The sequence below is a fragment of the Danio rerio genome, chromosome 4 (assembly GCF_049306965.1).
Source record: "Danio rerio strain Tuebingen ecotype United States chromosome 4, GRCz12tu, whole genome shotgun sequence".
In the NCBI taxonomy this organism is placed as follows: domain Eukaryota; kingdom Metazoa; phylum Chordata; class Actinopteri; order Cypriniformes; family Danionidae; genus Danio; species Danio rerio.
The window spans coordinates 44,304,236-44,319,586 of record NC_133179.1 but is presented as its reverse complement, the minus strand read 5'-3'; the positions used below and the strand labels follow the sequence as shown (position 1 = coordinate 44,319,586).

At 35.9% G+C, this 15,351-nt stretch overlaps 3 protein-coding genes across 3 annotated transcripts in view; all 3 read right to left on the bottom strand.

Annotated features, from left to right (window-relative positions):
- The window catches only part of LOC141381669 (BEN domain-containing protein 5-like), a 495,902-nt gene that overhangs the window by 151,916 nt on the left and 328,635 nt on the right, over positions 1-15,351 (bottom strand). The window lies entirely within an intron of this gene.
- Positions 1-15,351, bottom strand: part of LOC137490923 (NACHT, LRR and PYD domains-containing protein 3) — a 78,784-nt gene that overhangs the window by 16,443 nt on the left and 46,990 nt on the right. The gene's annotated exons all lie outside the window — the stretch shown is intronic.
- LOC141381705 (uncharacterized) lies at positions 5,634-8,155 on the bottom strand. Its single transcript, XM_073948038.1, has 5 exons — positions 7,607-8,155; positions 7,356-7,500; positions 7,031-7,169; positions 6,611-6,928; positions 5,634-6,414 (listed from the first exon to the last, which is right to left on the bottom strand). Exons 2-5 carry the CDS (start codon positions 7,481-7,483, stop codon positions 6,349-6,351), a joined length of 651 nt encoding a protein of 216 aa, XP_073804139.1. The 5' UTR covers positions 7,484-7,500; positions 7,607-8,155; the 3' UTR covers positions 5,634-6,348.

Genomic DNA, 15,351 nt, shown 5'->3' with positions numbered 1-15,351 from the left:
TCCGAACCTCTAGTTTAGATCTTATATTTCATACAGGGTACAAAATAAGGGCCTGTCATGGACCTTTAAAGGCACAGTGATACCTAATGTACCTTATTAGTACATATTTATCTGACAGTGTTGTAGAATTATTGCAAAAAAAAGTTAACACTAAAAAAAACTGAAGACTAATATAATATAAAAGCTCTTGAGATGTAGTTGTACATGCTCAGAATCATCTGAATCATGTTGTTTTTATAGTGACACACATGGCACCTATAGCTCAGTTTATGCTGCTTCTTAAAAGAACTGGATGATCATTGCAGCAGCTTGAGAATGTGCCCTGGTAGCAAGAATTAAAGAGGTAAAGTTGGTTTTATATTCACACATTCTGACTTTTCCCATAATAATATAATTTCATAAAAGTATTATTTGCAAGCTCTAAACAGCGAAATCATATTAGCAGCCAATGACTATCAAAGTACAACATTGTTCACAGTCAAATCTACAGTGTTAATGTTGTTTTCAAGTCACACTTGCATGCTAATTCCGATCGAATATTCAAAGTAACATCGTAAACAATATAGAGACCTCTAAATGAACGAATGTGCGAATATAAAACCAACTTTACCAACTTTTTTACATTTCAATGATTTTTTGAGTAATGACATATTTTGGTGCACAAAATTGTTTCCATCTTCCTGTTTGCATTTTGTAATGCTTTCATTTTAATCCAGGAAACAATCCAGATTTATTAATTTGTTGTTTCTTGTATGTTGTGAAATAACTGAATTTAAGTGGTATATTTATAAACTAATTTCGAGAGGAGCATGTGCTTATGATTTATAGCACCTGGTCCACATTAGCAAACACTGATTTACCAATCAGATGACTCCTTCACCTCTATAAATAACCAGAGTATCTTACTTTAACCATCTTTGTCTTGAAGACCGCTCTGCATCACAATCAGCAGTTAATCCACAACCCGGAACAACCATTACTACTACTAATACTTCAAAAACAACTATAACTCCAACAATTTCAAAAACAACTTAAACAACACTTACCTCTAAAGCTTCCTGTTTGTCCACAGATCCATAACATTTAACAGCTGTTTGCTGAAATACGTTCAGCAGAGCAGTATCTCAAGTCATAAACAATAGTGATTTGATCAACAAAATGGCCGCCGGGCTTTTTGTATCTTTTGCACGGCCTGATTGACACTTCTTTAAGCCAATAGCTGTAAAGAGAAGCGTTACCTTCCAATGAGCTCTATAAAACTGGAGATGGTCCTGCCCTGTCTTTTTACTCTGTCGCAAAGTCTTTATGAAGAATTGGGCCAAATATGCTTGTGATTTTACTTTAGTTAAGATTCCAACACAATGTTATTCATGGATTAAAGTAAAGCCATTTACTAACATTCCATTAACAGTTTTTACTAATATACAGTTGATATATTAAAATAAATTATTAACAAATAATTAAACAAATAAATAATAAATAAATAAATACAAATTAAATTAATTTATTTTTTAAAAAATCATCCGATAGCTGTTTAATTATAAGAAGATTATATGAGTAACTCATATGTCCATACACAAGTGCCATAAGCTTATAATGGTCAATTGATAGGATATGAAATGGCAAGAAAATTTATTTCTTGCTTTACTGCTATGAATAGAAGTTTAAACTCCACTATGACTTCACCTGCTCAGTCTTCAAGAGGTACCAGTCTTCCAGGACCACCAGACAAGCCACACCTCACATCCTCAGCTCTCCATCCATCTGCCATCCCGTGGGGGGATGAATGCCCACCCCTACCATCCTTGCACATAGTGTCAACGAAGCTATCGGACCATGCATTAACAAAGGCTCTTCCATTTTACAGTTGCCCATGCCCTTATTAAGATACCTCGCATGCATATCAGCTAAAGCAATTTTTCATGTCTGCCGTACATATATTATGTTGTAAAGATTTAATTTCTGATTCTCTTTGTTTCTCAATTATAGAAATCATGACTGCTGGCTCCAGAAGCTGACCCTCATCCAACCTATTACACTCCACATCTATTCCAAATACATTCACACTCTACACAAAGGATACATTTCCACTCTCACAGCCCACACCCCGATGCCATGTTCACACTAGACTTTTTAGTTTTAAGAGGTTCTGAACCACCGCAACTGCAGTGACGCTCTAGCTGAGCCCTCATTCACATTCATATCTACATATCACTACTGACAACATTTAACATTCCCGCTGGAGCACTCATAAGCAGGGCTGGACTGGGGCAAAAATCGGCCCTGGCATTTTGGGCCAGAGCGGCCCACTAAATTCAATCAAAATGCTATCTATCTATGCACGTCCAATATTTTTATCAACTCATATTCTAAAAACAAAAACCATATATATGAAATAAATAAATACATACAAACTTTAATCTCAATTTAATTTCTGTATACTGTCCATAAAGATATTAGTTGAGTTCTAAAAAATACACTATTCATTCATTTATTTTTCTTCGCATTAGTCCCTTATTTATCAGGGGTTGCCGCAGTGGAATGAACTGCCAACTATTCCAGCATGTTTTATGCAGCAGATGCCTTTCCAGCCACAACCCAATATTGGAAATCACCCATACACACTCATTCACACACACTCATACACTACAGCCAATTTAGCTTATTCAATACACTATTCACTCAGCCTATATTCAATAATAAACATAACAAAAACTGCCTGCTAATGCATGGGTAAATCTTCAAAGGGAACAGTGTACTTTATAACCTCTTTCACCTCATCCTGTTTTCTGTTTCACTATCTAAACAATGAAAACATAATATAAGACAAATTTGTTTTATTTTGATATTATGATTAACAGACATCAAACAGCCTCGTGTAGCTGCATATTTATATGAGCATCATCTTCACTCTGCATATTTATAACAAAACAGGGCTTAAATATAACTGTCTCCTTTCATTTCCATTCAAAAGAATTAACTTTACCCCGTCTCTTTTGCAGAATATCTATATAGTTATATATATAATATAGAATATATAATATAGTTTTAATAATCAATAATAGCCATTATAACAGTATAACGTACATTAAATTTAAACGATAAAGGTAAGCAATCAGTCAATGTGCAGAATCAGTGTATGTGGTTACATAAAGTAATATATTAGCTTATCTTTGCACTCAGCCAAAACAGTTAACTGAGAACAAGTGATTCAAAAGACATAAGAGTTTTTAGATAGAGACAACAAGATGAATATCACGTTTAACAACTATAGTGAGATGAGATCATCCAGCAGATGAACTGTCTGACATGCACTATATTCTCACCTGGGGTTTATGCTCACCCGCTGAACTACTGGCTGAAGGTCTTGGCAGAGTGTGTGTGGTCACGTGATTTGCCCTTTTAGCCGTGTACTAGAATGAACAGAGAACTTTTCAGAATCGCTAAATGAAACGCCGGTGTATTTCCCGCGATTTCTCTGCGCCTCCCTTGCGTTTCTTCTCTCTGACTCTCGACTATTTTGACAGATAAACACAGACGACGCACGCTCACACGGAGTCCAAAATAGGAGTTTGTGATTGGGCCAGCCCAATGTCAGTAAAGAAAAGAACCAATGGGCTGCAGAGTCTCACATGGGCCGGCCCGGTCTGTCTGTCCGGGAAAAAAAAGCATCTACTTTCAGATAGTCACAGATCACATGAGGGTCAATTAATAAGGCAGAAAAAAAACGATAGGCTGCAAAGCCTTTTATGGGCCGATCAGATCATAAGACGATGATCAGCCCGGCCCAAAAAGTGCGTCGGCCCACCGGGAAAGTGCCCGGTTTGCCAGATGGCCAGTCAGCCCCTGCTCATAAGGCTCCAGTACTGAATACCACCGCACCTCTGCAACAGCAGACACGCTCCGCTGAGCCTTATTTTCCCTCTGCACCACTGCCGCAGCAGTGACGCTCTGCTGAGCCCACACACATCTCCATTTAGCCAAACCTACCGACACACCCCCCAGCACCACCACAGCTTTTAAATCGCCTCTGCGGCAGTGTACTTGCCTTCCAATATTGACTTCCACCGAACCTCTGCAATAGCAGAGAAGCTCGCTGAGCTTCTTTTCCCTCCGCACCACTGCGGCAGCAGTAACACTCTGCCTGAGCTCATATACACCCTCATTTAACATATCCCTTCAGACAGCATGCCAAACAAGCTCCATAATCAATCATCAGCTAAGGGCGAACTCTTGAAACAGCACACATGACTCATATTGAGCTCTGGTAAATATGACACCAGATCAAGCTGTCTGTAATTTAGAATGATCTAAACACATTTGTTGAAGCTGTAAACTGAAGAATCAAACTGAAGAAGATGTAAAAAACAGAGTCAATACCTGTGTTTCTCTGAGAGAGAGCCCTTTACTTGCTCCTCTGCCATACTGCAAGTAAAACACCACTGCAGACCTTAGCAGAGCTTTCAGGAAACAATCATACATACATATACATATACATATATATATATATATATATATATATATATATATATATATATATATATATATATATATATATATATATAGTCCTTAACATGAATGCAGTTGGTTTAACCCTTGATCTGACATCCCAGGTACGTCACATTTGATTTAAGATAGCCAATTGTTGACTTAGTGAGTATTAAAATGTCTATCTACTAAAGAGGCTATTTGGTTAGTTAATGAGTTACTCTGACGGTTAAAGGTTAAATGCAGTTTTGTTTAAGGATCGTCAGCTTGTTGGTTTTCAGCAGCTTTAACTTTACATTTAATTTCATGACTCTGATTGTTTAGAGTTATATTTAAAGCTGAATTATTGAAACTATTGAGTCAGTCTGCTATAGAGGACAACAAACACTTTAAAGGGATTAAAAATAAAGCTTTTAGACACAGTGTTTAAATCACCGTGTTTGACTCAGTGTTTAATCAGTGTTTGAGGATTTGATCTTCAGGATCAGACATTTAAATCACACTCACACATATAAAACCCCTTCGTCATCTCCACAAATCAGCGTAATGTAGAAGTGTTAAACTCACATGCAGAAGTACAGACGCTATTGTGCAGCAGGAACACAATCTGAGCTCTTTGACTCCTTCACTTCAATAAAACACACCTATGTGATCTACAGGTATATCCTGAAATATTATTGGCTCCACTGAGTGACACTGACATGAATATTCATGAGATTCTTCAGACTGTATGTGTGTTCTGAAGTCAACACAAACCACGAGCTGAAGATACCTGTGCAGTTTCTCTAAGCTCAAGTGTGTTGAAGGAAGATTTAAAGAAGGTACTTCACATGAAATCTGAGAGGTCTCTGAAGAATATTTAGAAAAATGTTGAACCTATAAATAAGATTAGAGTTTTATATATAAATGCGTACACCTCATACAGATCTCTCTGTTATATTATTATTACTATTTTCTATAGGATGCTGTTCATTAATATTCAATGAGTGTGTTTATACAATAGATTAGTCAGTACCAAAGGCAAAACTGTAACTAACTGAACAAAATAACTGAAGATCACAGTGAAGAGAAACAGCACACACAAATGAATAATGTTTAAACAGAGGAAAAATTAAGAAAACCATTAAACAGCATTACATTTAGTTAAAATGTTGTAGTTTGTCATTTATTCATTGTTTGCAACACATAATTTGAATGTACATGTGTTATCTCTCTATTTCTGAAGGTGTATTCAAACTGTTATTTTAATAGTCTATACTCGCTATTAGAGTTGGGGATCGTTTGGGTTTTTTTCGATACCGGTGCCAAATCGATACTTTTAAAATGAGACCGTGCCAAAACGGTGCCTGAACCGATACTTCACAAAAGCCACAAAATGATGGTGGATGAGGATGACTCAAGAAAAACGCAATTTTATTCAACAAAAAGTTGAATGTTTGAAATTAAACATTAAACTAAAAGTGTAAAGTATATATAAATATATAAGTAAATGCAAAACACAACAACAAATATGCCACCTAACCCAGCAACAATAATTTAACTGCTTCAATTTTTAGCAGTTCTTTTGCAGAAATATCACCATATTTGCCTTTTCTGGCAAAATACGACACCTTTCCTGACTTATTGTATGGCCTGCACAGGAAAAACCCTCTCAGAAGGTGTAGATGAGGCCTGCACACAAAGGTATGTGTTTGAAAGAGCAGACAATATGGGAAGACTGTCCCTCTTTCCCCACCACTAAGTTACATGGTCTTGTCCTGATGAGGTTGAAGGTAGACCTTGGTAGATTGTAATCTCATTATGGGCCTGTTCAGCTACGGTGACGGGATCACTTCTTGATGTTGTTGCCTGAAGTAATTCTCAGTCCTCATTCTCAAACAGCTCTTCCAGGGCTGACTTCTTGGCAAATATCTTGTGATATGGAGACTGGCAAAAAGAGACAAACTTGTTTCAAAATTTATTTATTTTTTATATATATATTTATATATATATATATATATATATATATATATATATATATATATATATATATATATATATATATATATATATATATATATTAAAGTATATTTATATAATATACTGTATTAAGTTTATATTTAAGCATTTCAATGATACTTACATGTTCCTCTGTATTCAGTGACTCATCCTCCTGATTGTCATCCAATCTATCTTCAGATTCTTCCTCAAAGTTGTGCTCCATTAGAAGCTGGAGAAATGATGTTGCACATATTAACAGCAATACTTTGTTGTAGAAACTGTAACATAGCATAGATGGAAAATAAGACTGAGGATAAAAGACCGGTTCTGCTGTTGCACTGTCAACTGGTGCTTTCTCTAACCGGCCCCAAGCATCAGCAGCAACTGCACATTCAAGTTTGCTTTTAAAGCGAGGGTTCATCAAGGTGGCTTCCTGCAGGAAGTTCTTAATGTCTTCATCCTGTAATTAAACATGACAAACTATTTAGTGTTTTATAGTTAAAATTATGTGATTTGCCTTTCTTTTTTTTAAGCATGAACACTCAATGAAAATGAAAAATACCTGATATCGTTTCTCCAGATCTTCCCAGACTTTTACTTTCAAAGTACTGATGAACATAGTCTCCTCTTCAGCCACTTTAAAATGCTCCTCCAGCTTAGCCAGTATGGGAAAAATTTGGCCACATGTGGGAGACTTTTCACTGGATAAACAGAGGGTTGAGATGTACAAAAGCTTCATGTTTTTAACAAAATCCTCTGCTATTTGGAAGTCATCATTTGTGAGTCTTTCCAGTCTGAGGCAAAAAATAAAATCTTAAGATAAAAATAAAAAACTACTTTTACTGTTCATTGTTTCATAACCATGAACTGATCTTTTTTTCTATTACTTGTCTTTCTCCATTGTCTTCCTGAGTCGTTGGTCAAGTGATGCTGCCTGGATGGCCGGGTACTGCTCTAAAAATCTTTCCACCATCAAGAATAGGGAGTTCCAGCGTGTTCTGACATCCAGAATCATGTTATGTTGTGGCAGATCTGAAACACGAATGCAAAATTTTAATTACAATCTACTGAAGAAGAAGAATATGTGTAAAACAAACATTACTTTCTGAGAATTACTTAATGAGAAAGTACTACTTACTGAGAACTGTTGCTTTTACTGCAACACAATCTTTGCCATGGAGGACCTTCTCAGCCACACTACAACAGCTCGAAGTCTGGAACACCACTTTGTAATAGCACTGATGCTGTAAACCTTCTGTGCGGCCAGGTTTAGGGTGTGAGCAAAGCACCCCACCTTTAAAAGCTTAAGATTCTTCAGTGCAACATCCATATTGCTGGCATTGTCTACTGTGGCAGCTACAACTTTAGTGTTTATCTGAAATTCCTCCAGAATGCTATTTATTTCTTCTGCCACCACAAGGCCTGTTTGTGACTCATACACAGCTTTGGTGTTTAGTACTTTTTGCTTAATGTGTTCCTCACTGATGTAGTGCACAGTGACTGTTAAATAGTGGTCCTGTGCCACACTGGTTTACCCATCACATGTAATAGCAGCCTTACTCACTTGTGCTAATTCCTGAATAACATTTTGTTTCTCAACAGAGTACCATGCAGAAATAAAAGTGTTGGACAAATCATCTCTGGATGGGGGTCGGTAGCGAGGATTAAGGGCAGCAGTCATTTCCCTAAAAATATTTGTATTATTGATTAATACATTTTTAGACTAATTTAATAACACCACATACGGAAAAAAAATATAAATTATACTTATATAACTAAATTATATATATATATATATATTTTGTAATCATGATTAATCGCGAAAAGCCATATTTATTACAGAAATAAAAACAGGCATAGCAAAAACAAAAAAAAGGCAAAACCACCTTCCAGCTAGCACTTTTGCTGCTGTCAGGTGGTTTAAACTAACAAAAAGTCCTAAAAAAACCCTCACTATTTAAACTTATACACAAAAAAACAACGTAAATAAACAAAGAAAAGGGGGAGCCTTTCTCCCCAGACTACTGCCACAAACACTTTCTGGAACGTACCACTTATCATGCGTGCTCAGGGTGGTATGGCCGTAAGTGAGGGAGGCCATCAAGAGTTGCCTATTAGAAACAGGTGCAGCACCAGGAGTCGAGCACAGCTCAGCTTGCATTGACACAGCATAGACAGAAGCAACGCCCTTGTCCCCTCAATTGTTTACCCGTGTTTTCTGTTGTCCCACCCTACACAAAGAAAATGAATGCTTGAAAAGATACTGGCAGCAGAGCTGTGACAGGGGTAAGTGTATTAGCTGCCAAATGACGTAATTCAAAAAGCTTCCAGCATCTGGTATTCCCAGGCGGTCTCCCATCCAAGTACTAACCAGGCCCGACCCTGCTTTACTTCCAAGTTCAGATGAGATCGGGCATTTCTTTTATTTTCTTTTTCTTTTATTTTATTCAAAAAATCACATTACATTAACATTTAAATACTTCAAGAAATTTCACAAAACAAATACATTAAAATAAACATTCTTCATAAAATAACATCCTCTTTGGGCATTTTCCACTTTAAACCATTTAAAACATTATACACTTCATCATTAAACACATCATAAAAGCTTGGTAACATATCTTCTCCTTTAAAATACCAGTACAGTCTTTCTATGTATCTTTCCATTTTTCGTTTTAGTACATTCCACACATTTAAAACAACTTTTTCATGTTTTGCTACATTTCTTCTTTCCCACACACATTTTTTAATCATCATTATAAGAAGATTTACAAACTTTTTGTTTTTGTTTTGCATATTCCATCCGAACATCACAAGAGTATTCCATTCCAATTGATCTTCATCCCAGTCTTTCAATAAATCTTTTAGCATTTTTTGGCATTTCATGTAAAAACATTCTAATTCTTTACAGTATAAAAACAGGTGTAAAATTCCTTCATCTTCTTGAAAACAAACCTTACATGTTGCATTTTGTTCTATATGTATCTTTGTTAAAATGCACTCAGTAAAAATTGCCTTGTGTCTTATAAAATATTCAAAACATTCCAATCTTGTTTCTATTATTTTCCCTCTCATGTTTTTCCATATATTTTCCTTTTTCACACTATTCAATCTTTGTACCCAAAAGTTATTTGCTATTGGTTCTTGAAATACACTATCTCTAAAATACACATAAAAGTCTTTCAGTAAACAATCTTTAAAATCACAAAGCTTTCCTTTTAAATAGACATGTATGACTTTTTCATTCCCACCTTCTTCCATATTTTCTATTCTTGTAATCCATTCTTTTGGTATGGCACCTTTGACCATTTCAAGTTTATTTTCTATTTCCTTTACACTGTATTCCTCTTTAGCTTCTTCCATTAAGTCTACTATATATTGCTTAGTTAAAAATCCCTTTTTGAATTCATAAAGAACATCCCTTATTCTTAAAATCCCTACATCCATCCATTTTTTAAAAAATAGTTCCTTCCCTTCTTTTAAAATACTTTTATTTAAAAACAAAGGTTGATTTAACAAGTTTTCTCTTCCCTTTACTTGGTAAAATACTCCGTCTAAAAATTTCCCCCATGCACTTAAAATTTCTTGATAAAACCCTGGTAACTTTTCCGTCATCCAGTTTTTTGTTTTTAACCAAAGAATGTCTTCTCCTAAGTTAAAATTGCCAACTTTGTTTAAAAAATATTTCATAACCTTTTTCCATTCTGTTGAGTTCTCCTCTTGTAAAAGCTTTTTAACTATTTTGTCTCTAAGACAATTCTTTCTTTGTTTAATATCCATCAATCCTATCCCTCCTTCTTCTGTTGCTCCTATTATTGTATTGTACGCAATTCTTGGGGGTTTCCCCTCCCATAAAAAATCTTGAACACACTTTTTCAATCTCCCTTCTATCCAACATGGCATTTCTGTTATATATAATTTATACCATAGCTTTGATGTCATTAAAACATTTAATATTAAGACTTTCCCCTTTAAGCAAAGTTTACTCATCCTCCCTTACAAAACTCTTGTACTTTTTTCAAGGCTTCTTTTACACTCTTTTTATCCTTCACTATTATAGTTGTATCATCAGCATACTGGTATATTTTTCCTTCATCTTCCTCTTCTTCTATTTTTATTTCTTTAATTTTAGTTTCTTGTTTTATTGCTAACCCTAAAGGTTCTGCGATTAGGGAATATAATAGTGCTGAAAGAGGACATCCTTGTCTAATCGATCTCGTAATTTTAAAACAATCTGTTAAAAAACCATTACATTTTACTTTTGTTAAAGCCCCTTTATAGAAATAATATAATTATAGAAATAATAAAATTCTCTCCAAATCCAAATGTTTTGAGTACATCAAATAAGTAAGTATGTTCTACTCTGTCAAAAGACTTTTTAAAATCTACACTAATTAAAAAACCATTCATCTTCTTTTCTTGTAAATATTCTATTGTGCTTTTAATACTCATTGTTACATCTGCTATATCTGTCCCTTTTATTGCATATGCTTGATTTGATTTAATTAATTTAGGCATTACTTCCTTTAATCTATTCACTAAAACCTTTGCTAAAATCTTTAAATCTGTATTCAAAATTGTTATTGGTCTATAATTTTGTAATTCAGTTTTTGCTCCTTTTCTTTTATATATTAACTTCATTAATCCCATCCCCATTCTTTCATTCATCTCTTTACATTTAAAAATGTCTTTAAAAACTTCTTTAAGTATTCCTTTTAAAATATCTTTAAAAACAATATAAAATTCATTTCCTATTCCATCTACACCTGGACTTTTTATTTAGTTGATTTATTGCAATTTCAATCTCTTCTTCTTCTATTTCTCTGTCACATTCTTTGTTGTCATCTTTTTCTAGTTTTATTTTTATATAATTTAGAATCTTCCCTTCTTTTCATCAATACATTTTGCTTTAAATAGATCTTCATAAAAATGCTTGATTTCTTCTAGTATTTCTGTTTCCTTTCGCAATTTTTCCATTTCTCCCTTTAATTTCCTTTAGTATTCCTGCTTTACCTCTTTGCTTCTCTAAATCAAAAAAAAATTTCGTGCATTTTTCCCCTTCTACTGTGTATTTAGATCTGCTCCTCAGCATTGCCCCCTTATATTTGTCTTCTTCTAAATCTCTTAATTTTTGCTCTATTTCTTAGATTTTTTCAATGTCTTTATTTTCTTTGTTTAATTCTTTTTCTAAGGATCTTTTAACTTCTTTTTCTGTATACTTTTTACATCTTTGTAGTACTGCGCAATATTTGATTGTGTATTTTCTTATTTGATATTTTGTGTTTTCCCACCATATCCTTTTATCTTCATCATACATTCTATTTTCTTTTTCATTCTCTATTATTTCTTTGACTTTTTGAACATAATCTTGATTTTTTAAAATGGTTGTGTTTAAAATCCAAGTCCCTGGTCCTTTTTGTATGTTTTCTATATTCACTTTAAAATGCAAGAGCTTATGATCACTAAAACTGTTCTCTTCATACTGTATGTTTTCTATAAAATTTTCAATATTCCTAGTACATAATATAAAATCGATTCTCATTTGACATAAAATTCTCCACTATTTGTCTCCTTGAAAACTCTCTTTTTTCTCTATTCCTTTCCCTCCATATATCTACTAAACTATTTTCCTTTATTAACTCATTTAGTTCCTTTTTTCCTATATCCGATTTTAAAACCATTCCATCAGCCATATCTTGTTTTCTAAAAACAGTGTTAAAATCTCTCATCAGTATTATTTTTTCAAAACCTTTTAATACTTCATTTAAAACCTCAAAAAAACTATTTTTTTGTCTTTATCTTCTGTTGGTGCATGTATATTTGCTATTATTAATTCATGTCCTTCATAGTTCACCTCTATTACTTAACATTTTCCATAATTATCCTTATACACAATTCTTTTAAAGTTTAAAATATCTTTCCTTATTAAAAAAGCAACACCTCTTCCAGATTTACCATCACCATTATTATATATAATATCCCCTTGCCACAACTTTTTAAAATCGTCCATTGCATGTTCTTTCCAGTTTGTTTCCTGTAAACCTATCACTTCCTTGTTTTTACATTTCTCTCTTATTTTCTCAAATTTATCTTTTCCCATCAGTCCCCTTGCATTAAGACAGTTTAAAAACATTAAAAAAAAAATGAAATTAAAAACCTACACATCCTCATTGTCCTTCATCTCCTTTCAACGCTTTCAACCAAAAACTCCTTCCATTAAAAGAGACAAAGATTAAAAGCATTTTAAAATAGATAAAATATTTAAAAAAACATCATTTTTCTTCATCTTCTTCCAGTCACCTGAACACTTCATACCTATTTACATATTTAGCTCTGTTCTTTGTTAAAACTTTTTTCTTTGCCATGTCCAAGTTTGGTTTTACCTTAAAAGTTCTTCTTCTTAAAAATCCTCTTTCCACTTTGTTCTTATCCACATTTTCCATCCTTGTTTCTTCATCCTTTGCCATTCCTTCAGCTTGACCAGTCTTTCTTAGTTCCTCTTTTTCCACAGGGCTTAAAAAAGTTTTAAAACTGTCCCATATTTCCATTTGTGCTGTTCATCTTGTCCTGATAACTGTACTTCATTCTCTTCATTTTTGTTTTTTCCTCCCTTTTTGTTCATCTTGTCCTGGGGTCCATTGTTCGTATGTGGATAACTCAGTTAGCAGGATTTGGTTAGTGATGATTTGACACGATCCAGGATCGTTTAGTTCTTCAAAACTCTTCTGAGAGTTGTTGTCCGCAATAGTTCTGGTAGCTCAAATCTGCTAAGGAACAGGCTAATTTCATATATACAGGATTAGATCAGGTCAGTTCAAGCAATAACACGGTTGCAAGGCAGTTGCTAAGGGGTTGCTAGGCCGTTGCTAAGGTGGTTGCTAAGGTGTTGCTTGATGGTTGCTAAGGTGTTGCTATGTGGTTGCAAAGGTGTTGCTAGGTGGTTGCTAAGGAGTTGTTAGATGGTTGCTAAGGTGTTGCTAGGGCGGTTGCTAGATGGTTGCTAAGGTGTTGCTAGGTAGTTGCCAAAGTGTTACTAAGGGTTACTTAGGTGTTGCTAAATTGTTTGCTAAGGTGACGCTAGATGGTTGCTAAGGAGTTGTTAGATGGATGTTAAGGTGTTGCTAGGTGGTTTCTAAGGTGTTGCTAGGCAGTTGCTAAACTGATGCTAGGTGGTTGCAAGGCGGTTGCTAAGCTGTCACTAGGTGGTTGCTAAGCTGTTGCTAGGTGGTTGCTAAGGTGTTTTTAGGCAGTTGCGAAGCAATCACTAGGTGGTTGCTAATGTGTTGTAAGGCGGTTGCTAAAGTGTTGTTTGGTGGTTGCTAAGGTGTTGCTAGGCAGTTGCTAAGGTGATTCTAGGTGGTTGCTAAGGTGTTGCTAGGTGGTTGCTAAAGCGTTGCAAGGTGTTGCTCGGCGGTTGCTATGGTGTTGCTAGGTATTTGCTAGGCGGTTGCTAAGGCGTTTTAAACCTGCTAGGGAACAGGCTAATTTCATATACACGATTCAATCAGTTTAGTTCAAGCAATAACACGGTTGCAAGGCAGTTGATAAGGGGTTGCTAGGTGTTTTCTAGATGGTAAGAGGGAAAGGAATTGGTCATGCGCAGATTTGAACGACAGATCTTGCAGGAAAGATTACGGCATTCTAAGAAAACTCTGTTGTGAAGATCAGTATCCATGGCCCCCCAGTAGGGACACTAATTACACTGAGTAACGCGAATAATCATCTATTTCAGCACCTGATAGGAAGAGGTTCTTGATAGCGTTGGAGGATGGTTAGGGTGCAGTGAGGCCGTGCGAAGAAATGTGAGTAGGGAAGGTAGACTGTTGAGAAGGGTTAGTAATGGAGGTGACTGCTTGGTGAAGGGATGTAGAGGAGAAAAAGGTGGGGATACTGGAAAAGGCGAAATGAGTAGGGAGAGGAAGTGCGTTAGGACTTGCAGAGTAAGACTGGGTATAAATAAGCTGGCTTGAAGAGTGATGGAGGTTAGAAGGGAAATAGAATTAAGGAGGGTTAAGAGTGGAAGGGATGACTGGATGAGTAGGGCTGGAGTTTTCACTGGAATGTGGAGCTGGAGGCCAAGGGAAGGGAATGGGAAGTCAGAGAGTGGTGTCATCCGGTGAATTGTCTATGTTTTGGAATGTTATGGTAGGTGCAGTTTGTCTTTTTCCGTGGAATTGGTTTTTATTGCTTTTCTTAGTTGCTTTCTTTGATGGTCCGGGGAGATTTCGTGCATGCGGGGCTGTGGTGGGCTGAGGATAGGGGGTGTGGCGGGAGCGAGCGGTGGGCTGAGGATAGGGGGTGTGGCGAGAGCAAGCGGTTCTGCTGTCCTGAGAGGGTGGAATTGGTGACGAGATGGATTCATAGAGTTTTAGTAGTTACATTTTATTGCAGCGGCTGCGGATAGAGATTCCAGCATTTATGAGGGTCTGGTGGAGTTCGGTCACTGTCATCTTATTGGAAGTGAGGGATGATGATCTTGCGGAGGCGTATGAAGAAGCTGGTGAAGGTGGGTGGCGATTTGGAGTGACAGAAGATGGGGATTGTGTCCTTGCTGACGTAGAGCGGATAGGCCTTCAGCCTCTTATTGGAGCCTCGGTCTCAAGTCTGCTTCCAGGCTGAGCTTGGTGTTGTTGAGCCAGGGCTGGTGTTTCAGGGAGAGCGGAGATTTTGTCTCCGTCCATGTTGCTGTCGATGATGTGAGAGTAGATTTGATGCTGCTGTTTTGTTATTTCCGCTGTTATTGTATTGCTGCTGTTGTTGTTGATTTGTTGTAGTCAGATGATGTTTTTAGAATTGTTGATGGGTTGTAGAGAGATGTTGAATTTTAGAAGCTTGTGATGGAGCTGGCGCAGTCCTGTCAAGAGCTTTCTTCGGAAAATGAAG

Bases quoted from the DNA above. Each gene is read 5' to 3' on its own strand.
- LOC141381705 (XM_073948038.1), bottom strand. From the start codon at position 7,483: ATGATTCTGGATGTCAGAACACGCTGGAACTCCCTATTCTTGATGGTG. The intron at 6,929-7,030 runs GTATTTTTCATT...GTTTAATTACAG, and splicing joins ATCTGGAGAAACGATATCAG to GATGAAGACATTAAGAACTT. The intron at 6,415-6,610 runs GTAAGTATCATT...TCTTTTTGCCAG, and splicing joins CACTGAATACAGAGGAACAT to TCTCCATATCACAAGATATT.